Source organism: Xiphophorus maculatus, chromosome 21 (assembly GCF_002775205.1).
Source record: "Xiphophorus maculatus strain JP 163 A chromosome 21, X_maculatus-5.0-male, whole genome shotgun sequence".
NCBI lineage: Eukaryota > Metazoa > Chordata > Actinopteri > Cyprinodontiformes > Poeciliidae > Xiphophorus > Xiphophorus maculatus.
This window is the reverse complement of record NC_036463.1, coordinates 15,134,011-15,160,375: the sequence shown is the minus strand read 5'-3', so window position 1 is coordinate 15,160,375 and position 26,365 is coordinate 15,134,011. Positions and strand designations below refer to the sequence as shown.

Sequence of the window (26,365 nt, the reverse complement as noted above, 5' to 3'; positions counted from 1 at the left end):
AAAGAGGAGAAGTAGGTATACCTAGATGAGCAAACTCTTATGTAAGTTGTAGTTTTAAAAAAAAAGGACAAGTTCCTTAATTTAGGTGTTTTATGTAATAAAAGTACATTAAATCTGTCCTGCAGTGTATAGAAAACATCCAACAGGTTCTACACTGTCATTTTTGTCATTAAGAACAAAAACAACAGGTTAAAATAGAAGCTTTTTAAATCAAATTTAAGGTAGAAAAAAGCATTTAGTGGCAGCTATTACTTGCATCACTTGATTAAATAGTCATCAGGAAGTTTGACCAGATATATAAAAGCAAATATATCAGAGTAACTGCATAAAAATAGAGCCATTTCAGATACTGCAAGTGTCATTTTGAATGTCAAATCTTGAAATTCAGAACAGTTAGTTAACGGTTAGCAATTAGTGAATGACTGAAGCAAAGTTACTTCTCTAAAATTAATCTGGCTGTACATCTTGGCATAGAGAGTTACATCTAAAAGAACAGCGTTTGGAAAAAATATCCAGTGCCAAATAAGTGTAAAAATTGCATCCATTGGGAGTTCATCATCTTATTGGTTTTGATTTTAATATTTTTGGTCACAGTGAAAAGAGACACTAAATTTCCACAAATCACACAATTTATTAGTAATACTGCAAACAGATTCCATAATTTCATCATCTTAATAGTCACATTTTTAAAAAGCACTGTTCATGAAAGCTTCACAAAACAATACCAGCTGATCAGTAATCTGTCCAAGCAGCACTGGCATGCAGGTGTAAAGCAGGAAGCAAGAAGCATTAAAAGTATTTCAGCTATTTGGAATGACCTAAAATGCTCAACTGAGTGGGCAGCAACATTTATAGATTGAGTTAAAAGTATTATTTGACAGTGCAACTCTATGCAGAATAATAACCTGTTTAACTTCTGACAGTTGATGTGAAAGTGGCAACAGTGAGAAAATGCCCTTATGCTAATCTGACTTTTAGTTAGGTGGTAAATTACTGTATTTTAACTGGGCAGATCAGGAGTTAACCATACTCAGCAGTTTCAAGCACAGCATTTTTATTAGTTTCTAATCTGCATGAACATGTCTTCAGTTCCTAATGTAAACAGTTCTTCCTTGTGATCCAGGTCAACATTAGTCATAAGAAAGAAACAGCTTGTGGCAGTGGTTGCACTAAGAACTGGTGATAATCAGCGACTATCTTAGATGTGAGGCCATTGGTCAGCAGCCTGTTGGGTGATACAAGGGGACAATGCCCTAGCAATGTACAATAGAAAAGCTTTAAAAGGAAGAAAAAGAAGTCAGAAGTGTTGCAAAACCCCAGTCAAAGCCCACATGAGCTCTATAAATCCTCTTGAAACTTCATCTCCTGCCCAGATTTGATTTAAGATTGGATTCTGGAGACCGGAGACCACTGCTTGACTTTAACGTGTTTTTTCTTAGGACACGTCTTTGTTTACAGTACATCTTAAGTGTTTGTCGGCTGTAGGACTCACCCATGGCTCATCGTCCTCAAGGTTGTCATCCAAAATTATGTCGAACATGGCCCTATCTAATTATTCCTCAATTCACTAAATTTGCCATGTATTCATACCTGAACAAAACGGCCCCAAACCATAATGTTTTCACCTCATTTGAGGAATTTTGACATAATAGTTTATGTATCAGAATGTCTATATATTCATAAATATCTAAATCTACCCAACTGGTGTTGTAGAAGGACACACTGTCACACTACACACACAAGTTATTTTCTGCGTGTCATGATCAATATCTGGTGACAGTCACTGGGAGAATAATACAGAAGTGATATAATGATGATCGAAGTAACTTTGAAAAATCTGACATTTTTATTCATTTATTTTTTTGCCACTTGCAGTCCAACTCAAGAGAGTGGGGGACAAAACCCTGAAGCCATAAAAATACCAGTTTCTTCTTTACCATTTTGTGATGCCTTGCAATAGTTAATTTATCCATCTTTCAACAAGTCACCTGGTGATAACAGCTGCCTGTCTTGGTGATTAGCCCTACACCCCTGTTGATTGGACCAAACACATGCTGTTTAGACTCTTTGACTCCCTGTGGTTGATAAAAATCCCTGCAGTGGAAAAGTGATGTAGGAGGATTTAAAAATCAACATAGGAAGAAAGCCTATGTTAAGAACCATAGAGTGCAGGCAACATGTGTTCTACCATGGGCGGAAAGCATTATGTGTCGCACCATAGGGGGAAGGCTTTATGCGCAACGCCAGATTGCCCTCATTGTGCTTCCCACTGGGCTAATAGCATCAGCTGTTTTGTCCTCTCAGAGATTCAGGGCATAATCATAAATTTTTACAGATTGGTTTGCTCAATTCTCTAAATTTGGGAACGTTTGCGACTTTGTGTGTATTTAGCAAAATGTATTCTGTTACACGGATAGCAAATATAGTGAGGCTGCATCTGGTGTTAATTGGTCATGCTTTCTCACTTCTTTTTTAAAAGAGGAAATGTTGCATTTTCCATCTGTCACAGATTCAGCATCACATGGAGTGTCATATCAGCAGAAAATAATAACCTGCCACCCGCCAAGTCTCCAACTGGATCTTTAAACACCCTTGTCTATTTTAAGTAAACATCCCATACACCACTTTTTGAAGATTTCGATAATAATTTTGGACACTTATTTAATAACAGGAAAATAACAAAACTGTGAACAAATCATTTTTTTTCACTTAATTTATTTGTATTTAAATTGCTGACTAATAAACGTGCAATGACAGCAATTACAATTTATTTCGAAATCCAGCTGTTCTTTTGGTCTGCAATCATAGAAAATGCACTACATCAAAATTTAGTATTTTTAACTGCAAATTAGCTGATATTTACCAAATTATGAATTTATCTAATTCTAACATAAAAATTGCAAACTCACAACACAGAGATCAATTTAATGTGGCACTTTGTGACAAACTAATTATACCCTGAAAGCCTCACATACAAAATATGCCAAATAAATCCCTTGAATTCAAAGGGACTGTAGATTGTATCATTGTTTTGTTGATTTTTTTTTTCTCCAGTACTTTGTGTGACCCTGACAGTAGCAGATGCAAAAATATCTACTCCCATACGCATACTGAGTTGTACTGTAATGGCACAGCATAACCTGTAACCTAGTTAAATCTTGGACAAATCTGAATATTTTGCACAATGTCATTCAACCAAAACTCTTAGAAGAACATGAGTACTTATTGTTTACCTTCAACATAGGTTCTATATTCTGGACATCTACAATTATGTGAAGAAATATAATAAATTGAGAAGATATTTGTTGTCAAATCAAAAAAAGAAAAATAAGAAAGAAGCATGTCAAATCAGGAAGGTATTTAAAAGCAGAAAGAGATTCTGATTTTTATTTTACTAAATCAAAACTCATTTTCATTCCTTCATCAGTGTAATTAAGTGTTAGTTTTGCCATGGCAAAGCCATTAGCTGTGTCATGTTATGTTTAATTAGCCCACATTGGGTTGTTAATCTGATTGGCGAGAGTGGCAGATACTGAAGGCTAATTACACACATATATACATACACTCCTGCATGCCCACCCCCACAAGCAAACACACACACAATTCTATAGATAGCTCTGTGGACTCTGTTTACTAAAAGGGATATGCACACTTTTTACCATTGCCTTCATCTCAAATCTGACACTACTCCATGTTTGTTTACATTTCAGAAAGAAGGAAGTCGTGCTCATGGTCTTATTCAGAGGTTTTTGTGTTTTCTGCAGTGGTTCTTGGGGCAGTGCCATCACAAGCGAGGCTTTAAACAAGTTGCTCAAAGGGTTTGGTGTGTTTATCGCAGTGAAGTGTGGAAGCAAATGTCACACTACCTAAAAATGTAACAAATGTTGCAGTTTTAGTCCCCAGTCATACAGAGTACTGATCTATATCAAAAACAAATTTATATAAATCTGACTTTGCATTATAGCTGTATCTAATGCCTTGAAATTGGCCTCCGTCTTTTTAAGAACCTCCTATCCTTTCTAATACTTTGTAGACAGCAGCAACTTTGATGGTGCCAGTGTAAGTTTGTGTGTTAAAGCCAATGATTATAGAAAATTTTGGTACCATTGTAGATAATAAACTTTCTTAGAATTCCATGCAGATTACACAGATGAAAAGTTTAGGTAACAACTCTCTTTTGAGGGATTTGAGAAGCTTTAATAACTGTAAACATAGTAAGAATTTATTATAGGTATGTTATTCAGTGTTCTTTCCTTTAAAATAACATCTTGGTAGAGCAATATTTATGTTGAACATCAAAAGGCACTGAATCAGGTGATCAGTCAGGGCAGTAAAATTACTGACTAAATAAGACTCTCACTTCAGAGATTATATAATTAATGCATAAGAAAGACACTCATGTTTATAAATACTTTTTTCATATTCTTAACTCATTGTTTTAATTGAGGTCATTTGTTAGAATACTGTACCTTTGTGTGGAAATATTGCTTTTATTCCTTCAGTTGTATTTTTTAAACAAGAAAATAATATTTCACTTCCACCAATGCTGTTAAATATTCTTTTTTAATTTTTTATTTTTCAGATATAAATGTGTTTGTTTGTTTATACAATTTGAGCTTTTGTGATTAACCTTTTATTTTTTTGTGGCTGTGTTCTTTGTACATTTAAGGATGTATTTACATGGAATTTTCTTGCCAGATTTCTAATTAATGTACATTTGTTACATAAATTATATTATCTACTATCTTCTGTTTTCACATTTGAAGACTTCCACTTATTGGTGGTTATTTTTAATCGTTCATGACAAAATAATCTTAATGAATTTTAACTGAATCTATGTCTTTAAATCTCAGATCCGTAGGCAGGGAGGCATCCAGCTGTTGGTTGATCTGCTGGATCACAGGATGAGTGAAGTTCACCGGAGCGCCTGTGGAGCATTAAGGAATCTGGTGTATGGCAAAGCCAATGATGAGAACAAAGTGACCCTGAAGAACTGTGGGGGGATTCCTGCTTTGGTCCGTCTGCTTAGGAAGACTGGGGATGTGGAAATCAGAGAGCTTGTAACAGGTACAGTGTTTGCAATTAACTTGTTTTTCACCTCCTGGCACTGGTGCTAGGTATGCTCCAGAATGACAGCAGCCTTAGGAGAGGATATAATTGCATGTGTTTGTGTGTGTATGTGTGTGTACAAGACTTTTCAGCTTTATATTAACACATTGGTATTTTCATGGGAGTGTATGAAAATAAACTGCATGCAGATGTATGGATTTGCTAAATACTGTATATTAACTTGATCCTTACTGTACCTGTTTATTTTGACTGCAGTCACAACCTCCCAGTCAGGCAATTGTTGGCAGCACAAAATGTTAAACGAATGGGTAATAGTCTGGTGTTCACCTGAACTCCAAACTCTCAAAATCGATATCTTAGATGAAGCAAAACTCAGAAAGACCCCACCTTATGGCACCAAGTGCATTACTGAAATCATGACTTGAAAACCCTCACAGCACCTTTACATGTTCTTTGACTATGCTTCTAAATGTTTGATTCTGTTTTAGTAGAGAAAAAAAAGATTAGTTTTGTGTAGCATAACTTAAGACAGACATATATGTATCTAGTAAAATCCATGCATCTTTACATAAATGTAATCCCATTACTTGTATATATTTTTTACTTGATAAATCCTTGTCAGTGATTGCTAACTTTTGAAGCTGAATTATTTTTTTGAGGAATTAATTCTATTCATCTTTAACAGAATTAAAATAGTTCAGAGAAGTTTTCCAAGAAATATGTGCAAACAAAAGGTGTTTAGACTCCCATACAGACATTGCATGACCTCAGACAGTTCAGTGAGTGTTATTTTCAGATTTCTTTGAGATTTTCTATTTTTATTTTTTTCCTTTCCCTCTTTTCTTTGTTGTAATGTTTATAGTTTCGGAAAGTACTATTAAAGCAGTAGCTACGTTCTTTTTCATGCATAAACAAATGTTCACAATAACCTAAAACCCTGTTTTGCATGTCAAAGTTTTGTACAGTATGTGTCACAGGAGGTATTCTTCTAAAACCTAATAGTTTGTAATCCCATGACATTACATATTGAGGTGATATTTGAGTGAGTGAGTTGCTGTTGCATATATCATCACTTCAAAATTTCTTATAATCACATCCTGCTGGTGAGGCCATAACAAAAGAATAAAGCTAACCTATTATTATTCAACCCCCTGTTATTTACAACATCTTCTCTCTAATTTCTCATTGTCTGTACTTATGTTTTGTATTCTTCCTTTATCACATTTTCCGCTTTTGTCTCCGTTTGTGTGTATTCCATTGTACTGGTGCTGTGTTTTTGCACTTGTATAACCATTGTTTCCCTCTTTGCATTTTGTGTCACCTGACACCAGGCTAGGCCAAAGATAAGAAAAACATGTGTAGCTCATAGACTAAGACATTTCCGAAGATAAAGAATGAGTGCAGCCATTCAGTAAAAGACAATGTTTCGGATGCCATAAATCCACCCAAGCCGTTCACACACTCGTACATAAATTAAGCTAAAGGAAGCCCTTCATCTTCAATTTGACCTTCAACCCCGCTGTATCTGCGATGGGACAAAGCTCATCAAGCACACACATGCATCCTTAGAGGAATCCCTCTGGTCACTTGTTGCGAGAGGAGGATGGACTTTAGAGAGAGCCAGAGTAAATGAAAAATTTACTGTTTTGGCATAATGCAGCAGGAAACTACAAAATAGAGGAAGTGACTTGTGTTTTAAAAGCTTTTGTGAAAGAAGCGTAAATGCCATTACTTCATTATAGGTGGATGGAAATACAATGATATGGCTTTTAGTTTGGAGGTCATCATTGCTGTCTTAACGTCATCTCTACGCTTTCATGCCTTTGCAAATGTGGTTAACAGCTTTCAAGAAATGAGGTCTGAGCACTTAGATATGTCAGCTAAGAGTAAAGAAAAAAGAAACTGACATGGAATGCAGAATCTTTAACAAAGCATAAACTTCGAAATATTTATTTTTCTGATATTGGCCACAGAGCTGTGTACTTAGTGGGTACTTATAAGAATCAGGCTGATTCTTATTCTGCGAGGAGAAGTATCACAAGACATCTGGCTGAACTTAAAAACACCAAAGACTTTTTTTGTTTGTTTTCCAATACTCCACTCTCTAAGGGATGCAGCAGTCAGGACCAGCTTTGTATAAACCAAAACTATAAGATTTTGTAAGTCATTCTATGTTTGGGAGTTTGGAGGAGTCAGCAGAGCTAATTTACCCTGAGAAATAAGGCGAGTTTGCAAATGTCTCTCTCTCCCTCTCTGTATAGGCATTGTAACGACATCAAGAACGTTGCAAGGAAGTTGGTGCTTCAGCTGCAATAGAAAACAGACAATTTTGAAATGTTTTTTCTTGGTTCTGGATGAGAGTTGCGATGTCTGCGATACTGCCCACGTACTTATTTTTGTCAGTAGATTAATGAAAGGCTATGAGATGACGGAGGAGCTTGCAGATATCCAGCCAATGCACGACACTACAACAGGGAGTGATTTGTTCACAGACTCGAATGCATCCATGGAGACACTTGGACTAAAACGGGACAAGCTGGTAGATGCACAAATGGACTGTCCAAATCCGATGGGGAAAAATGTTGGCCTTTTGCAGTGGACTCAAGTAAATGAATGCAGAACAGAAACTAGTATCATTGATCATTAGATGTTGTGCAAGTCATTGATATAATTTAGCCATTTTGTTGATATAAGTAAAACAGTTAATTTCATCAGAGCGACTGTACTGAATCACATACAGTTTGTTTCGATGTTGGAAGAACAAGACAGTGAACATAGTGACAAAAGTTCAAGGAAATCCCTGAGCTCTGCAATGAATAGTGGATGGCAGATCTGGCCTTTACTGCTGATGTGAATGGATTCACTGAACGAGTGTCCTAACACTAGTGATGCAGATAAAAAAAGCACTGGATGCACATTTAGATAATGATGTTGGTCTTTGAAAAACTGTTAAGCAATTACATAATATATTACAGCATTTCTGGTATGCCCATAAATCTGACTCACAAGCGACATTTGCAAAGAACAGCGTTGAATGACGAAGCTGCTTTTGTGGCCTACTGGGGACTAATTGTTACTTAAAAAACGATGTGAGAGCCTACTAAAAAAGACAGTAGTTTTCTATTATTATTCAGATTTCATGTGGCCGCTTTGGAAACGTAAGAGCCTTCCCTGCTCTATGTATTAGTGATATGTTAGGGATAGCATCCAGTAGATTTTGCCTCTTGAGGGAAATTCATTGAAATTATGGAGAGACGAATGTCCAAAAATAGCTTGGAGTTGAAGTGCTTCAGCGTGTGTATTTGCATTTTGGTCTAAAACCAGGTTAAATTTAATACAGGTCACATTAGATGATGTTTTTATAAATAGAAATTATCATCTCGCTCAACCAGACACACACTATGAAATTCGATCTTCCCTTCTTTTTGGCTCGTCCTGTCTCTGCCCTTATCTGTCCAGTTTGCCCCTGCTGCAGGCAGTGTGATTCTTTGTCACGCATGTTCTGCTGTCTGTTTATTCTGGTACTTAGCATAGAACCTCACATTTTGCATGCTTCTGTGCCAGCACTGCCGTATTTCAAAGACTGTCTTCATTTAACATCATGCCAGTGCTACGATTCACCTCTCAAAACTGCTGCTGTAATTTCATTTCAGTTGTGTTTTAATTTCTTACAGATCATTATGGAAAGGATGTGTGCAACGATTTAATTCTATCATTTCTGCGTAACGCCTCTTTGACTATTGACAAATTTCTTCCCATTCATTGGTGTTTTTATTAAAATATGCTCAATTTCCTTCAGAGATGCTCCACAGTTCTCGCATTATCTTGACTATTTCAGTTTTAGGCACATACTGTAGAGGCATTAGACGTAAGATTTAAAGCTGAGGCTGAAATAGTCTTAATAGGTCGAGTCAGAAAAAAGACATTTTATAAATTAATATTAAGAAAAGGTCCTTAACTGGCCAACAGAAAATCATTTGAACTAGTGGAATGTTTGGCTGAAGTACTTAATTGTCTATGTTTAAGTGTGCAATTTGTGTTATTAGGCTAAATTTATGTAGCAGTGTGACTTTTCATGCCAATGTAAATCTATACAAAGTCCTTTAAAGTGCTACAGAAATCATCAAAGTGTGTGGATAAAGAGTAAATGAGAACTATAAAGATCAGCTCATGCTTGCTTTTCTGTGTTTTTATTGCAAGAAGGCATTAAAGACATTACATTCCGCTCAATGTCTGACCTTCAGTACTAGTGGTCAGTTAAATGACTTAATGGTAAGCCATTGAGGGGACTCTCAAAGGTTCATTGAGACCATAGCGTTTACTAAAATGACACCAACAGGCATGGTCCTTGTGTAATGGTCTCTTATATAAGCAATTGTTTTTGAGACGAAAGCTTCTCCTTATTACTTGAGTGATGCTATTGCTTCAGTATTCAGTATTCTTTCTCATTTCTGTATGATTTAAGAACCTTTTTAAGTCTGAGAAAATGGAAAAGGGCATAGCTTTTTTTTTTTCTTTCTTTTTTTACGTCAACCATAAAAACGTTTCTGTAACAGTTTACCCTTTATTGGCTCCCCGGGTCTCGGTGTGAGATAGATAGCATGGGGCCAAGGCTTCCGGGCCTGTCAGTCAAAGTCTGGTCGATGCAAAGGCTTTCTGTGTCAATAGGAGATGCTATCCCAACTCCTCGTCTCACCTTGATGCGGTGGACCATGGCTGCATTTGCTACTGCTATATATGCTCCTAAATGCTTGCATTGAGTAGCAATCCCTGCTTCCTCAACACACAACTACCACTTTAGAGTAAATTGTATTTCTTTTCAACAGTTGATAGCTGAGATCCCATCACTTCCTTTTACGTCAAACTAAAAATACATTTGTGCTTCCGTAAAACCAAATGTATCCTATGACTTTGCTGCTGTGAATTGTGTTATTTTATTATTGATTTGACCTTTATAAAATGTCAAATAAAATAGCACTTCTTCAGGAATCTGTTAAATGGGAATAAATACTTCATTTTCAAAACACAAGTACACAATGCACGACAGAGCATTTTTTAAGATAGAAAATTAATGAAAAGTTAGGTTATTTATAAGTATAACTTGAATACAATGGAGAACATAAGTATTTGATAAACCACTGATTGTCCTAGTTTCCCCACTGGCCAAGAAGAGAGGTTGTAATTTTTCTCATAGGTATATCAGATACGAGAGACAGAATCATCCCAGAAATTCAGTAAATAACATTTTGTTTTTTAAAAACGTACTTGTAATTGATTGCATGGAATAAATATTTGACACAATATAAAAAAATAGAACTTAATATTTGGTACAGAAACCTTTGATTGTCATTAAAGAGGTCAGATGTATCTTGACCAGTTTTACACACACTGTGGACAAATTTAGCTTTTCAAGGATATTCAAATTTATTTGAACACACTCGTATTTCTGTCAGTGTAAGCTAAAGATTAAGTCTTCAATTTACTGATTTTAACAGCTAACACAAAATTTTGCCATAGTCATTTTAAGCTGTTGCAAAAAACCTTCTGTTTTGTAAGAGAAATGAGGTGCCTAGAGGCAGGGTTGAGCCATAACCACTACTGTCACATCTCAAAATACTGATGAGGTGATGATAGCCTTGCAAAGGCCAACTTAGACAAGACAGGACTCCCTGGAAGAACATATGTTGTATCTTAATGGGAACACACTGGCTAAACAAATTCTTTAATATTTATTATCAAACCAAGTTGCATGGGACAATGAAGAGGCCAAAGACAGAACAGCTTAAGCAGTTGTGGCACTTAGGTTACACACTGATGCGATTCATCCTTTAGAGTGATATAACATCCTATGTTGACCATGCTTGAGCTACTCAAGAACTCCTTTGGTTTTTGTGATGCCTGCTTAGCCAGCTTTATTGGTAATTTGTTATCTTAAAACAAGGTTTGCTCTGTGGCTTTATGACGGAAATGTTTGGTGAAAGAGATTATAATGACAGTAGTGGGAAAAAAATCCCAAACTTAATCCTCCAGGTCTATTATATTATTCAGGAATGACCTGGTAGCAAACATTACGTACTGTTAAAACATGTTTCCAAAACAATAAACCAACCTACCTGGAAAATTGGATTAAATTTAGGTAAAGTTGTCGGTTTCTGACCACGACAAAATTGTTGACCATTGGTTTCCTTTTTTTCTCCATATTCATAGTTTTTTGTTACATTGATTGCCTAATATGTCATCTGTGGCTTTACTCATCACCAGGTCCTGACCCGATGGCTAAGTAATTCTTACTGAGCTGAAAAGATGAAAGCTGTTTAATAAAACATAGCCACTAGAGGACTAACAGGTCTCACTCTCCCCCTTACAAGTCACACTCTCATTTATTCATGAATTCATGCAATCATCTCCCCTTTTCCCCAAACCACCCAGTTCCTAGGAAACTGTCTGTCAAGTATATGAAGACAACTATTCACAGGAGGGGCATTAAGCTGTAAAGACAGAGAGACAGGACAAATGCGCTGGCACAAAGGCTAGAGTATGATGTCATTGAGTTTACCTGTAATTCACAAGATTTTATATCCTGAAGGACACACAGTTTAGCGGAGCATTACAGATTTATGTTTCTGGAATAGGAAAGTGTGTGAGAGAGTTGGTGGGCATATGTCAGCCTCACAATTGTCGAATATCATCTCCTGGCAGACACATTGATCTTGAAGGAGAAAGAAACCAAGCTTTCTTCAACAAATTGTATTCGTTTGTTTTGGGTGGAGGGGAGAAATTTCCAAAATAATTCAAACCAGAACTCCTTCTTCTTGCATTTGTGAAAAATTTGTACAAGTACATACAAATTTGTTCAAGTTTGTGCAGGTAAAGAAACCCAACCCAAGTCAGGATTCTTTCTCTTGATAATCAAAGCAAAGGCAACACAGTTTTAATGTGATTGCAATCATACCCTAATCAGCACTTGATAAATTGCCCTACACATAAACCATCAGAGAAACAGATGGACAGAAAGAGACACAATATAACTGGGGTTGTTAAGTGTCCTGCTAAATCTGTGTTTATGTTTGCATATTTTTTTGCATTAGATTGAAAAGATTAAGTTTTTGGCAAGCAAAGCGACAAGCAGCAAAGCAACAAGCTTAATAGAAACAGAAAAGACAAATGTTGCAGCCGTCATCTCACAGATAAACTCTCTGCACAAGCACTTGATTGCTGTCTAACAACTGACAAGGTCACAGCTTTATCACCCAGTTTCTCTTGTCCTCCCAATGGCTCACACAAAGATATGTTTTTGCCATTTGCTTTCAGTAATCTCCTTTCCTTTCTTCTCATTTTTTATCAGAGAATTTCTGTTTTTGTTTTTGCTCATATTTGCCTTATCTTCTCCACTTTTGAATTTTGTCTCCTTTCAAACAACGATGTTACGATGCTTGAAATTCTCCACCTAATTATGAAATAGAAACCAAAACCTAGTTCAGTAATGCAATGTAATTATTTTTATGTTATTCGTTTACAGTCATCAAGTATAAAGATACTGATGACCACAACTACTATTGTTTTTGATTGTCCAAGTTTGGGACATCCGTTTTTGTAAAGTTTATCTAGTTTCTTACCCAGAAAAACTATTGGTTGTTTACTGATTGACAATAAAAAGCAATTCTTAGGTAAACTGTAGATAAACTTTACTCAGCTGAGGTCTGAGTCCTGACTAATTCAAAGCAAGTCTTTTGCCACTGAACTCTTGTGTCGTTTTGTTAAAATGTAAACCTTGAGCCAAGTATGAGTGGACTGGAAACTATGTTCACTTACACGGCATCCATCACTCTACTGTCCAGTCCCTGTCAGAGCAAACAGGAAATCACTCACTCTATTCGGTTAGACAGCCTGATGGCCATAGTAGAATGTAGAGGGTGCTGTGCATGAGAAAGAAAAAAATTATATTTTGTCAGATTCTCAACAGATCTCTCCCTCTTGTTATATAGTGTAATTTGTACATATATTAAAATACTTTAAGCCTTTAAATTTAGTTTGGAAATCTGTTGTTCAGATTTTGCATCTTGAGATATAAAGTGTCATTTTGGTTTTTAGTAATACTTTGAGAAATGGCTGGATTATTTTGGACCTGGTGGTCAAGTTTTGAATCCTGGAGCTTGATCTGGGCCAGCCTTAAAAAGCTACAGGAAGTTCCCTCCACAAGGGTCTAACACCTGTGAGAAGGGACATTGATGTCAGGTGAAATGGAAGGAAGGTGGCAAGCAAAGCATAAGAAAAGACTTCTGTGTGCCGATTTCCAATGTCCTAATCTAGACCTTGTATGTGGGATATCATCTCACTGTTGGTTAAAAAAACAATAAAAGGGGTGTGTGAAACTAGCTAGATTTAATTAGACAAATCTCCACACAGAATTTGGACTAATAATTCTAGCTCCCGGATAAAGTTATACTCCTCAGTGGTTGCCCAGGGAGAGAGAAATGCAGTGGGTGTGGGCATATTTACCAGTCCCAGGCTGAACAGTTTGGTGTTAAAGGTTTCTTTGGTGAGTAACAGTGTTTTATCTTTGGGGTTCTGAAATTGCAAGAGGTAAGGTTCTGGTCTGTGCTTATGCACTGTAAAACAAATTAGATCTTGGAGGCTTCAGGTGGTGGCCTGGATCTGGGATTTTCATTGAGCTCATAGAGAACTTCAGTGCCCGTGTAGCCAAAACTGGAGCTACGTGGAAGGGTGTGTTTAGTAGTAGCAGCCTTCTTGTTTCTTCTACCGGAGGTTTTTAAATATTAGATTTCTATTCAAGGCATGCCATGTCTCAAAAGAAAGGAAAAAAAAAAGATATTTCCAATAGGTGTACTTGGTAATGAGTCACCTTGGGTCAAATGTCAACAAAGAATTTGCTTATGTAGTCAGACCTGCATCAGAGCTGTCAGGTGATCACTACCTGATGGTAAATATCATCGGGTAGTGGGGGAGGCCCCACAATAGACTTGGTAAACTCTTGTAGGATCCAGATGTTTGTATCCAGAATCCAGATTGTTGTAGAATGTAGAATCCAGATTGTTCAGAACCTCCAATGCAGATACATGTTTTAGAAACAGTAGCTTGAAGATCTCTGGTTTCTAATGTGATGGCAAGCAGAAGACTTGTTGGTGCACAGTAGTGGGGAGTAGACTGTCATCTGAAGAAATAATCTCTATGGGCCATTTAACAATAACAACAGCTTCAATAAGAACCTTTCAACATTGCGTACATTTTAGACAACCAGACTTAAAGTGGTATGCTTTGTTTACATTTTAATTGCCCTAACTTTAAGCAATTTAGTGAGAATATCGCTTTCCCTATATCTCTGACAGCATTAAAAAAAGATTAATAAATACCATTCTGTAGTATGTTTCAAATGGAAAATAGCACTGCGTGAGGTCATCCGCTGTTTAAATGTTAACTGACACTAAATGACATATGTCACATTGACCCTGTAACATCTGGTGTCTGACACCAAACCAGCCTTTAGTCCCAACAGCTCTTTTAGTGTGCCATGGTAAATAGAGAGGTGTAAGCTTTTTTTCTGTTCTGGTTGACATTTTCTCATAGCCATCACTCATCGCCTCCAGCTCTCTTTTACTTTTGTCATACTTTTCATTTTTTTTCTACTTTTTGCCCTTTTTTCTATGTGTACCAATTCCACAGTTTTTGATTCATGGCTATATGTGCCTGTTCTCTGCTGCTTTCATCCTGGTCAAAAATAATTGGTTCAATCATCAAGTGCTAACCACTATATTTAAAATGATGATGATGATGTTTGTAGTTTTCCTGCATATGATGGTGACCGAAGAAACTGTGGGGCTATCACTTGCCTTCAAAGAGCATCTGGCACACCATCTGACAAGTAGATGAGAAAATGTGCACACGTGTGTCTATAATGTTTGTGATTAGATGATATAACATAATTCAGATGGCTGGATAACTTTTTTTATGCAGTTATATTCATATGATGGGTACTGCTGCATTGCTTTCTAGGGGGTATGTGTGGGTTTTAGTCCTCTTTAGGAAAAAGTGCAGTAAGTAATGCTTAATGCAGACAACTCTCATTTTAAACTTACACTAAGATTCCACAGTAAAAGTCAAATTGACAAACTAAAATGCAATCAGGCTAAGTCCCAACAACTAATCTACTTTAAAATATTTAATGGATAACATAAAATCTTAACTGTTAATTAAACTGGTTCTTTTCTTCATTATTATCCGACATCAGAATAAACATCATTCATTGTAGCTCCTTTAAAGTTAGCTTTTTTGATCCAGTCAGTCAATATCATTGAATAGATCAGAACAGAGCAGTTTCCAGATAAAGCATTTACTGTTGTTGTGCAACTTTACGTACAAATGAAGAGTTTCTATTCTTCGAAATATCTTGTTTCTCTGAAATACGCCTTTTCTTTAAAAACGAAGCAAGAAATTGATATTTTGAAATCAATAGTTCTCAAAATCTTGCACAGATTTTAACATTAATTTTTATGCAGAATAGTGAACACACTTCCTGATGCCTATTTTATTTTCAACGACATTACATGCAGGTGTGCTGTGGAACCTGTCGTCATGTGACGCCCTGAAGATGCCGATTATCCAAGATGCACTTGCAGTTCTGACCAACAGCGTCATCATACCGCACTCCAACTGGGACTCATCTCCTGGTCACCTTGATGACCGCAAACTCCACCTTCATACTTCCCAGGTGCTACGCAATGCTACAGGCTGTCTCAGGTAAGAGATGCAATTTACATTACTACCGCTGCTAAAGCATCTTAAGGCATCCATTATTGTTTAGAATTTGTTTACGTGCAATGAAAACATGTGTTTTAATGCATTAAAGACATAATCATGGAAGAGTACATTTATTTACAACCAAAGGTACATAATATTAATAAATGTACATGAGTTAATGTAGTGGAAAGTCTATAAAACTGCAAGATACAGAGGTCTATGAACCACAGAAAATGAGTTTTGTACCTAAATGAGTTTCATAAGCTACAGTTGGTAAACATCTAAACTGAACTCATTAACTCAAATTACCTTAGATATTTTTAATGGAATAAGATGTTTTTCATTGCAAATATTACATAGTGATCATGCTGATGTGTGTGTTATTTTTAATTATGGCACCACTAAGAGATTAGCTCCCTAATTCACAGCAAAAAAAAAAACTTTCTCTTGGTGTCGGACTCTAAAATCGCCTGTTAAGGCAGACTTAGTTAAATTAATTCTTTATACATACCTAACACAGATAAATGTTGGGTTCTAATCTCTGCCCTGCCTGTTTTTATTTTGTGTGTGTGTGTGTTTAGTGTTTGAATGTTGGCGTGTTCATATACAGTTTTCTCTGGATACTATATTGCTTTTAGGTGTGTGTGTGTGGATGGTTGTCTGGGATTGACTGGCAACATGTTTGATGTGCATCTCACCTTTCCTCAATGACTAAAAAAAATAATATTGGATTTTTTCCTACTTTTACCATGGAGTGTTCCACCTTAAGTCACAAAATTGCTTATAGGAGCTTTGTGCCCGTGTGTTGGTACGTAAAGATGCGGGGGAAGATAGATGATGCTGTCACTGCACTGTTCACCACTCTGATGCTACAGATGAAATGTTAGAGGAGATGATGAACTGGAAGCAGAGGAGAAGGTAAAAACTGAAGGAAGAATTTAGCTGCGGTAAACACTGAGGGGGGGTAAAGGAGGTGTGTATGCTGCTCACCAGCGTTGTATCCCATCTCACTATCTTTTCAAAGGGTTAATGTGACATTAGACTACTGTGTTCAGGTCTTTGTGTTTCCAGCTCAATTTCAGACCTCTCACCTATCTCATTATCACTTTGTTGTGAGAGCTTGTGCTGTTGTGTATTGCATGAGTATGCTTCAATATGTTTCTGTATAACTCTGTCTATTTTCCTGAGTGTTTGTGTTTGAGCTCGTATGTACTGGAACCCTAAGAGGCACACACACGCACGCCCACCGCGCACGCCCACCCCCACACACTCACACGCACGTCAAAACACGCATGCAAAATTCAAGTGTTAGAAACACTAACTACAGAAAGCACACCTGGAAGGAAGTCACAGTGAGTCAACTGTTTCTATTATTGGTTTGTGCCTGTGTGTGCTCTCTTTCTACACACCTTCAGAAGTGTGTTCATGCTGTTGTGGTAATATTGCTCATTAAACCGAGTCACTCCTCAGGGGGGGTGACTTATTCACAATGACTTCTATATGCAAATGTAGTCAACTAAAAAGTCATAGAGCTCTTTTGTTCACCATTTCTCTTGCAACCCTTTTCCTTGTTTTAAACTAAAAAGCTTTACCGACCACTTACACTACGAGCACCAGAATTGTAATCTCTTAGTTCGTCCTCAGCCAGATACTGATTGTAGGTTTTTGAACACAGTATAAAAGAAAGCATTATTCTGTGTGGTTTCCATATTTTTCAGTAAAAAAAGCCCTTTAATCCCCACAGATTGCTGATTTTCCTTTTTTTTTTTTTTTTTTTTGCCAAGCAAGAGACGATTCCCAGTCTGCTCTTTATGAATTACACACACTGTATGCTATTTATTTTATTTTTTCTGTACATATTATACACCCAGCAATGGTTGATTCCTTTCAAAAAAATCACATTTAAGCCAGTTGTGGTTTTTCTTATTGAAGAACGATCAGGACGCATGGTCAGAAACAGCTGCGTTTCCGTATTGCTTTCCTTCATATTCATATATTTCATGCATTTGCATGTCATCCGGTGATAGCCTTCTGTTGCCATTGTGCCCTCATTCACATAGAGACATACACGCCGTCAGACACTTGAACAGCACCACCACACACCAGTTGTTTGAGACGGCCGTCATTTATTCCCAGACTGACATTGTCTGCTCGCCATCTGTCTCAGATTCTCTCGTAATCTCATTGTCTTTAGTTTCATTTTGCTAAATTGCTACGAGTAAATTTGATTGATTTTATTTTACATTATTTGTCAATGCATCCATGAAAAGAAAATGTGTTTGATTTAAAATGTGTAATAGAAAAACAAACGTAACTGATGGGAATCCAGTTTTTGCAAAAACAGAGTTCTTTCTTTCCTCAGTGTTATATTCTGAAAAATAAATGTTTTCCACACTTGAAGATCATTTGTCAGAAGTCCTTGGAGGGTGGTTAACTGTGACCATAGTCTGTTTGAGTAGTTCTAAGCCGCACCAATGAGAAGTGGGGTTGTGGTTTTTGTATTTTAGACATAGTTGGTAATCCCACACGTCTTATGTCACTGTGATATAGGAAGTTTGGGACACAGACTTGCTTTTGCTGTCAACCTCACTTCTCACAGAAAGACTTAACCAAAAATGCATGTCTGTTAGCATGCTATACTCTGTCAAGTAATGGGGAAAAGACGGACAGTTTTTGGGTAACAATTGACTTTGCTATGCTCTGACTCATTGTTCATATGGTAGTTGTCTCTTGTCCACACCAGCTTATCTAAACTAATTAAGCTATGCCCTACAAGCGCTGAAAATAATAACTCTATAAGAAGGTTAAAGCAAGCCACAAATAGTTACTCATCAAATATTTTCTGACACTCATACGTGCACTTGGATTTTTTAATTTTTTTAATCTAGTCGCCCATAGCAAAATTCATCAGAGTAAAACAAAGTCACCCTTATCTTGAAATTTGAGAAATTAATTTCATAAATTGCCAGTTTTGAAGAGGTTAGCTGTTTAGACCACCAGAGCAGCATACTAATCCCTCCTGTTTAATAAATTTCTTATTACCTTATTCTGCTGATTGTAATCACTGCTAATAAGTCACACAGCAAAAATGCATTCAGTCGAAGTAAGCAGCTGGATCTAATCAACTGCTGAGCAGTTGTGTTCAATCTGATGCCTTTGTTTGTAAAAGAAGTAGTCATACTGTTTTTCAATATGAAAAGTATGTGATCTAAAATTTGGAACTTTGTTATTTGAATGCTTAGCAGGAATGTTGCAATAATTTCCAAAAGAATGACAATGTTTTTTATGCAAAATCCCAGACCTGTTTCAGTGCTATCGTATTTAAGATTATGTTTAAATATATTTGTTTTGCTTCAGTCTTGTCAATATGTTTCAGTCATTTATATTTTTGTTTTATAATAAATGCTAGTTCTTCTGGGACTGATTACTGTTTTGTTATGATTCAACATTTTAGTTTCCAGTCTAATTGGTTACAAAATGCATTATAACCTTTTAGGGAGGATGTATAAAGAAAAGAAAGATGCACGCTGTTGTGATCATCACAGGCCAAGAGACTGAAATCAGCCATCCAAATATATTTATATCCATATGGTAAAAAAACAAAAATAATAATAATAGTCTGCCTAAAGATTGGTTTACCCTTTTCCTGGTCTTATTAGCAGAGCTTTTTGCTTTGTTGGTGAAGTCATGTGAGGCAAACTGTTTTACCAAGAAAAGGTTTTTGCTTCCTGCACTGTGTGTTTGTTGCAGTATTGTTTTTGTCTTAGATGTTGGTTGAACGTGGACAATGTGCTTACTCAACTACGAAAAAAACATTTTTTTCCTACCATATATAATTTTTAGGTAATGTTTGAACTACAATCATCAGTTTTCTTCATTTTCAATGAGAAGAAACTGTGCAACTATGTGGAAGCAGTAGCATTTTTTGAAACGGATTACATTTCTAAAAAAAAAAAAAAACAGTTTCTGTCTGGCTTTAAAAAGTATCCCTGCACTGAAACCACTGTCTTAAGGAATATTATTGACCTTATTATAACTGTTGATTCAGGTCTAGAATCCATTTTGATGGGAGTATAATATCTCTTTCCACTGCTATGCTGATGACATTAAGGTCTGTGTGTCCATTCAAGACAGTCATCATTGGACTGTCTTGCTAATATAAAGGCATGGAAGAACTCAAGCTTCCTTCACCTAAAAAATAATAAAATTGTGGTTTTGGTACTAGGGGGATGAGATCTTTCCAGTATCTCTCTGTCATACAATATCTCTTGTGTGAGAAATCTTGGCATATTCGTTGACAGCTTATTTAAAATCACAAAGCAAATCAGTTCAGTTGTCAAGAGGAGCTTTGTCCAGCAACAACTTCTTGCTAGAGTGAAGCCTCATCGTTTTCCTTAGGATATTGAAAGATTTATGCCACTTGCAGCTTGTGCAAAATACTACTGCTCACCTCTTAACAGGAACTTGAAAATAGGAACATCTGCAATTGTAGCTTTACTCCACTGGTTTCTTAATTGTAACAGGATTGATTTAAGAAAATACCTGCTGGTTTTTAGGGTCACAATTGCTCTGTTGCATCATGTTTAAATAATCTTCTAAAGCACCGTATACCCATAAGAACAATTAGGTCTAACAACCAGTTACTCTTAGATGTCCAATCAAAAAAAGTAGAGGTGATCGTGCCTTCTCTGTTACAGCAGAGAAACGGTGGAATAAATTACCAATTAATATAAGAGTTGCTCATAATATCTTGACTATTTCTATTTTTTTACAATATTATTTTTTAAACGATGGATTACTTTAATCTTGTCTCCTGCGTGTGCGTGTTTTTACCAACTCCCTTCGGTTATTTTGTCATGCTGTGCAGCACTATACTTGTTTGTGCTTTATAAATAAAGTTAACCCACTGACAGTTCAAATCAAAGTAAATAATACATTTTGTTGCTCCATAGCTTAAAGTGTCTGACTTTTAAAATGTTTCATTAATTAGCCATGCAAGATCTTCCAGTGCTTCTTTATTTTAAATGAAGAATTTGACAAAATATGAATCATAAATATGAGAAGAAATCTGTACTGCGTATATGTATATGGATGACATTGCATGCCTTTTTTTTCCTGATTCATTTAGCTTTAATGTTGTCTGCTATGGTATCAGTCCAACCGTTTCACCTTAACAGCCCTGATTTATTTGGACCCCAAACAAAAAACTGCAGGGTTTCCTGTTCTCCCAGCTTTTTGTTGCATGAGGCGCATTTGGATTTGTTATATATGGATGAATGATGTGCTCTCAGATTGCAATCATGTGAGTTTTGATCCGTGATCAACAAGCCTTCCTCTGGTGTTAGCTGGCTCTAGGCGCTCCCAGGCACTGTGGTGGCTAGGCGCAACGCTCTACCTTCAGTAAGTGCCATGTCCTTTGGCCAAATGTCTTTCAAAATTTAAGGTTTTTGCCAAAAAATGTGTTGTAATGAGGCAATTAGTCAAAATTTGGGGAAACGAGTACAATTTTTCCATTTGATATGCTGGTCATAGATCTGAAAATTCGTGCTGCTTTGTTCAGAACACAGTAGCATTAAAACTTATCTGAACTGTTTCTTTTAATTGCATCAGTTCTGTTTGAAATACCCCTATTTATTTTAACTTCTTCGCACCGAGCCCTACCTATTCCATTTTGGACGACTTTCTGAGTTGATTATCTATGTGTCATCACCAGTGCATTTCTGTGCATCTATTCTAATTCAACAGATATGTAACCTACCATGTACATCTCTGCAGAAGCCAGCATGACAAAACTGCACATTCAAACAGTACTTCCATTTTCTTGCTCTTCTACCCACCTCCTGTCTTTGTTGCTTAAACATTTATTAAGGTGAAGTGTTTGCACTGTTGTTTAATATCGACTCGACAGACACTTGTTACTGCTAAGCACCATTTCATAGTATACTTCGTTGTCCATTAGCATTCAAAGCGAGGGGAAGTAATTTGACCTTCTCTTGGAAGTGGGAAGCCAACAACGTGACGTTTTAATTGAGTTCTTTCTCTCTTCTCTGTGTTTTTTAATCAGCACAGTTTCTGGATAGCCTAATTTCATAGACTGGCAAAAACAGCTGTGATCTTTATTGTGCCAGCATGACAGATTTGCCTCTTTGTTCACATCACATTGTCTCATCTGTTCTGTTACATTTTATCTTAAGAGAATATTTGAACTCCTCTGACTAAATGTTAATGATTCCTCTGTTTATTCCCTTACGTTGCTTGCATGTTGTTTTAGCAGTGGTCTGCAGCGTAAAAGGAAATTAATTACTGTTTTCTTTCATTTGAAGCTAAGCTCTAAAATATCTATGAGGTCTTTTATCTACATCCAGGTCTTCAACCTAAGAAATAGCTGACTAGTTAGTATACATCCACATTCAGCTGCTCTGCATTACCCTGATTTACTGTATAATTAACCAAAATGTACATCTGAAGATGTGATTTGTGACCCTTAAAGTAGAAATGCGATTACTTGGCACCTTATCATTTATCTTAATTTTACAAGACTGAATTGCGCTCTTTGATTTTGCTGTGCTGCAGAGTTGACAATAATTGATTCTGCTACATAAAAACATGAAGAGGAGGTATATTGAGTGGCTGTGGCATTTAGGTTTTCAGATTGCTTGGAGTCATTTATCTCTAAAGTAGTCTTTCAAGACAGTCACTTACATTTTGATCTCCTCAACGGGTGCCAAAGGCATGATTTGCAAACTGACATTATTAGACGGTTCTAGTACATGTTTTGCTCAAGTTGTGTGAAAGGAACTTGTCTTTTTTTTTTTTTCTTGCCCTGTGCAATGGGTGTTTTCACCTTAGATAAAATCAAATATGTGTTCCTCTTTGTTATTGTCAGCTTTGCTTTGTTATTGTCAGAACAATATTTGCAATGTGAGAAGTTTGACCTGAAAGTGCATCAGTTATATGTAATACTTTTTTAGTCATGTATAACATGGCTTATGGAAGCGCTGGGTTTTGTAAGACAACAAAAATATTCATTGTAATAAATGTTAGTTTCATGTGTCTAAAACTAAAAAATTCTATCCATTATTTCTAGAGATTTTTGTTGCCGTTTAATTTTTTTTTTTTGTGGAAAGTATTGACCTGCCAATTATAGGCCCAATCAGAATTGTCTTCAACAATTTTAACAAATGATATCAATTACATTAAAAATATTATTTCAGGTAGGAATTTGTTGTGTAGCCAATGGGTTGACAGTTCGAACCCCACTTCCTTTGCCTACTAGCGGTGTTAGTCTTCCCAGAGCAGTTGTGCTACATTGTGTCATACACATATTTCAGTGACTGAAATGTGTGTGTGAATGACTGATTGTAGTATAAGGTGCTTTGGAGTCCTATGGCTTGATAAAGTGCTGTACAAAAGCAGGCTATTTAGTAGGGAATGTCATGCTATTTGTGTAACACCAGAGTTGACGTAAAGCAATGTCACTTAAAGAAACAATTAATGGTTAAGGAGTTTACATTGTAACTCTTTAACTTCTAATGTTGGAAAATAGCATGGTTAGAATTTGCAACATTAAACAGCAGCAATTGTATGCATTCCCTAGAAAATATAGATCCTTACCCTAAATCCTGAAGGCTGCCATCCTTTTTAAATCATTCATGCCTGATAAGCTCAGCAGGACAAACAGAACAACCTTACTGCAGTATATTCTGCCTTCTTGTTATCTGCCTAAGCCTGGATCTTTGCTGTGGCACCATTAATGGCCTGCAGACACATTTCCTTAGAAAATACAATTTCATTTTAAATAACATCTGGCAATTTTGTGCTTCATCTGACTTCAATTTTAGACACCTTAAAATAGCTACCTTTAAATTATCCTGCTTTAGAAAAAAAGTTTTATACCAGTGAGTTTCAGTGCGGCATGATGTGTTCACTGACCATCAAAAAGTAAAACAAATTGTGCCGTTACCAGTTTCTCTGTGTATCTCTTTTTTTTTCTGTAGATCATAAAAGCAAGGCTTCAACCAATAATAGTATATGTAAAACTATCAAGTTACTCTAACATTATATGGAGTGTGTCTTTTTGAATTAAGTGACTTTTTCCCTCTTTTTTTCTCTTCAAGTGTTTTAAACTTAGATATAGGCCTCTATGGATAGTCTGAGATGTTTGTTTTTCTGTCTTTTAACAAGTTTTAATAACAGAATAGAAATATACATTTGTGTCCCACAGTGGGGACATTCAGGTGAAATAGCAGCAAGTGACAGGATTCAAAACATGTAGGTTCACACAATGGTAAATGTATTAAAATATATGTATATTTTAATTAAGAATAATATGGGAAAGATTATAACATAAAATACTCTGCAGTTATCAAAAATAGCATACTTGGATCCAAAGACTAAATTGTAAATTCTTGAGTTTACTGGGAGCAGTGATGGTTGCAGAGTCTAACAGCTGCTGGCAGGAAGGATCTGTGATCATATTTAAAATTTTATTAATCTTATGGTTTCATCTTTTTGTTTTTACATGGCTTGTTTTTGGCGTGTTTCAGAAATGTAAGCTCAGCAGGTGAGGAAGCACGACGGAGAATGAGAGAGTGTGACGGCCTTACAGATGCTCTGCTCTACGTTATTCAGATCTCCTTGGGGAGCAGTGAGATCGACAGCAAGGTATTTATTAGTTTTCCTCTGAAAATGTTTGCTATTTTATGCACAAACTCTGTCTTTCATTCTGAAACATTAATCATTTAGTCTTTACACTACTTTGTCATACCAGAAACATTTGTAAAATCTTCAGCGTGAAACGCTATATGAAAGTACAGCTGAATCTCCCCACATTGCCAATTACCACTAGGATGACATTTTTTGTACGTTTTAAAGGAGTTTATAGTTCACTAAGCCAAGTTACAGCTTTTATATCTAAAGTATTAGAGCATTTGCTGTAGCCTATTAAGCTAGCAGTCAAAGTTGAGTGAATTTATGTTCATTCTGCATTTTTCTGTCTCAGACCACATTCATGTTGGCGTGCAGTATGTATAAGTGTGTAGAGGCCAGTCAATATTACATAAATAGTGCTTTGGATGGCTGACTTTTCAAGGTCTCCCTGTCTTCCAGCCTTTTCTAAATAGCCTTCCTTAATCACTGTTTAACCATCCTTCCCTCACCACTGTTTGACTGCAGTCGCCAGAGGGCTGTCGTTGCCTCAGTAACAAAGACTGATTGGCAGATCAGTCATCTAATGGTTTTTGCTACAACAAACATGGAAAACCTCTGTTTTCCCTCTAGTTCCATTTTCTCATTTTTAGTCTTATTCTGGATCATACATTTTGCAACTGTTGTAGAGGTCGGTGTGTTCTGTAAATTTCTTACTAGGAAAAAACATCATAATGATTAAAAATCTCAATTCCCTCAATTGCAGAAAATTCATATAAATTCAAATTGTAGTAATTTCAAATTAAACATATTTTATGTACATGAAATGCTATGTTCTTTATAGCCTTTAGTTGAGTTTTTAACGGGAGCTAGATCAATACACAGTGGCACAGTTGGTAGCACTGTTGCCTTGCAGCAAGAAGGTCCTGGGTTCTATTCCCGACCCGGGGTCTTTCTGCATGGAGTTTGCATGTTCTCCCTGTGCATACGTGGGTTCTCTTCGGGCACTCCGGCTTCCTGCCACAGTCCAAAAACATGACTGTTGGGTAAATTGGTTTCTCCTTAGGTTCTGTCTATGTGTTGCCCTGCGACAGACTGGCGACCTGTCCAGGGTGACCCCGCCTCTCGGCCGGAACGTTAGCTGGAGATGGGCACCAGCACCCCTCCAACTCCACTAGGGACAAGGGTGTTAAAAAATGGATGGATGGATAGATCAATAAATCAGAACAAACATTCAGGGCTCCTTACTGGCACACTATGCATTTGCAGTACATCAGGATTGATAAAAGGTATTGAATTGACAATTCAATACTGCCAGGAAAGAAATTAGACGGATTTTTTTCTTTAAACATGTGGCATAAAAATAAAAGCTGTTTTACGCTAGTATATTTGTACAAAGTAAGATAAAGTGTCCTAACAATAGCCCAACAATGTATTAATCGTTTCCTTCAGTGCTTTTTCCAACTACTTACTCTGAATTTTGATGATCAAGATATTTATCATTAACTTCAGTTTTGATAATGATGATTTCAAGATGAATTCAGAAACTAGTAATATATGTTTCTCAAGTTTGACCCATTCATCGTTAATATATTTGGATTCATATGACCAGACTGTATTCTCTTGTCTTTGTATATAATCGCTGGAGTAATTAAAATTGAAGGTTCTAGATGCCGAGTACAACATTGTCTGTCCATCGTATTATTGCTTTCTTTATTGTTTGTGTACACATGTATTTTGTGTATGGTTTTGTGACTCATGGGAGTGTAGAATCATAAACAAGGACATGCAATAAAAAAGACCAACATGTAAACAAGTAGCAAACTTATTTTCCTGAGAATCCGATGGATGTTACACATGGTAGGGATGCTGGTCCACACGTGATCCTGGTTTC

General features: G+C 36.5%; 1 protein-coding gene across 2 annotated transcripts in view; it reads left to right on the top strand.

Moving 5' to 3' along the window:
- LOC102235908 (catenin delta-2-like) overlaps nucleotides 1-26,365 on the top strand; it is a 220,967-nt gene that overhangs the window by 153,001 nt on the left and 41,601 nt on the right. For both annotated transcript variants that reach the window (XM_023326505.1, XM_023326504.1), the window contains exons 14-16: nucleotides 4,854-5,067; nucleotides 15,639-15,825; nucleotides 24,372-24,489. In XM_023326505.1, coding sequence (XP_023182273.1) covers nucleotides 4,854-5,067; nucleotides 15,639-15,825; nucleotides 24,372-24,489 — 519 coding nt within the window. The remainder of the gene's footprint in view (nucleotides 1-4,853; nucleotides 5,068-15,638; nucleotides 15,826-24,371; nucleotides 24,490-26,365) is intronic.